Genomic DNA, 1,607 nt, shown 5'->3' with positions numbered 1-1,607 from the left:
TCTGATTTCTGCCAACTTACATGTATTTTGACTTAATTCCTACAAACGTTTACTATAAAATGCCATCACAACCAAATTAACTCCCGTAAACTATCATTAAAGTATATTTACCAGAAAGGAAAAAATAACATGGGTTTGAGAAAAGCAGGAGCCCTTCTGATTCTTGTAGCCATATCCATGTTTGGCATTGGAATGGCCAACAAGAATTTCAGTGCAGATTGGAATGGAAACTGGTATCACACTACTGGCTGGCCTTATGGACACTGGAAAGCAGATCAAACTTCGAAAAGAATAATAGTTGGTGGTTCCGAGAATTGGCGTTTCGGGTTTAATTATACTGATTGGGCTATCAAAAATGGTCCCTTTTACTTGAATGACACACTCGGTACGTTAACAATTCATTGTCGAGTTACGTTTTAAATTAGATGTCATTTATTTAACGCGTACAATGTTAGAATATTTTCGAAGAACAAGTCCAAATTAAAAGGTTTATATCTTTATGCTTGTTTCCAATATCTAAAAGACTGATATTGATCTGTCTCACGCGTGCAGTATTCAAGTTTGATCCCCCAAATGACACTACATTTCCTCACAGTGTTTACCTGCTGCCAAATTTATGGAGTTTCCAAAACTGTGATTTGAGAAGAGCACAGAAGATTGCACATGTGACGCAAGGAGCAGGAGAAGGTTTTGAGTTTGTGCTTAAGAGATGGCAGCCTTATTATTTTGCTTGTGGTGAACGCAACGGATTTCATTGCAAAAATGGGATGATGAAGTTTGCCGTTTGGCCTTACTTCCGTTCGTATTAATGACAGAAAACAGCTTCATACATTTACACACACATACCACTATCTTCAAGCTATTGTATTGCTCAATAAATATATTTTTTCTTTTTTCTTTCTTGCGGGGACTGGTTTGAATAATGTTTGAACAAATAAAGGATAGATGTCTGTCTTAATTAGAGCATTAATTTCATGTATTGGAGATTTGTGTTTTGTTTCCCTTTAAAGTTCAGTCTTCTTCTATATTTAGAGAATAAATGTTATCATGAGCTGTTACATTATTTGGCGTTTTTGTGTTTGTGTTTTATTTTCATTTTAGATACAAAGATACAATCGTGTGCATTGTGATTAACAAGTGAATTACAAATTAGCATTACAAGAAAAAAGGGCTTTTGTAACATGTAAAAGGCAGTATTCATCAATTGCATGTTGCTAAAAGGGGTCAATTGCAACATTCGGCAAGTGTATGTCGCCATTAGTTGACCTAATTAAGATTTGACAACGTTTTTTTAATGAATGTTGCTAAAACACCCTTTTACAACGTTCATAGACCGTTGTTGTTACTTTTTTTTTTTTTTTTTTTTCCTTTTTTTGTTTTTTTTTTTTTTTTTTTTTTTTTTTTGCAACGACTAATGCGCATTGCTATAGAGTTTCAGCAACGTTCAAAGAACGTTGCTATTATTAGTTTTAGCAACGTTCAATAAACGTTGCCGTTAATCGGTTTTGCCAACGTTCATATGAACGTTGTCGTTAATCAATTTTAGCAACGTTTATTGAACATTGCCGCTAATCAGTTTTGGCAACGTTCAATGAATATTTCCATTA

At 34.2% G+C, this 1,607-nt stretch overlaps 1 protein-coding gene across 1 annotated transcript; it reads left to right on the top strand.

The window, feature by feature from the left end:
• Window positions 1-87: 87 nt before the first annotated feature.
• LOC111375099 lies at window positions 88-1,063 on the top strand. The gene is made up of 2 exons (XM_022997889.1): window positions 88-385; window positions 553-1,063. Exons 1-2 carry the CDS (start codon window positions 130-132, stop codon window positions 807-809), a joined length of 513 nt encoding a protein of 170 aa, XP_022853657.1. The 5' UTR covers window positions 88-129; the 3' UTR covers window positions 810-1,063.
• The last annotated feature ends 544 nt before the right edge of the window (window positions 1,064-1,607 follow it).

This window comes from Olea europaea, unplaced genomic scaffold (assembly GCF_002742605.1).
Source record: "Olea europaea var. sylvestris unplaced genomic scaffold, O_europaea_v1 scaffold13378, whole genome shotgun sequence".
NCBI lineage: Eukaryota > Viridiplantae > Streptophyta > Magnoliopsida > Lamiales > Oleaceae > Olea > Olea europaea.
Note: the sequence above shows the minus strand (reverse complement) of the source record. Positions and strands in the feature narration are given on the sequence as shown.

Coding starts and splice junctions, on each gene's coding strand:
- LOC111375099 (XM_022997889.1), top strand. CDS start 130: ATGGGTTTGAGAAAAGCAGGAGCCCTTCTGATTCTTGTAGCCATATCC. Junction 386..552: donor TTACTTGAATGACACACTCG/GTACGTTAACAA, acceptor TCACGCGTGCAG/TATTCAAGTTTGATCCCCCA.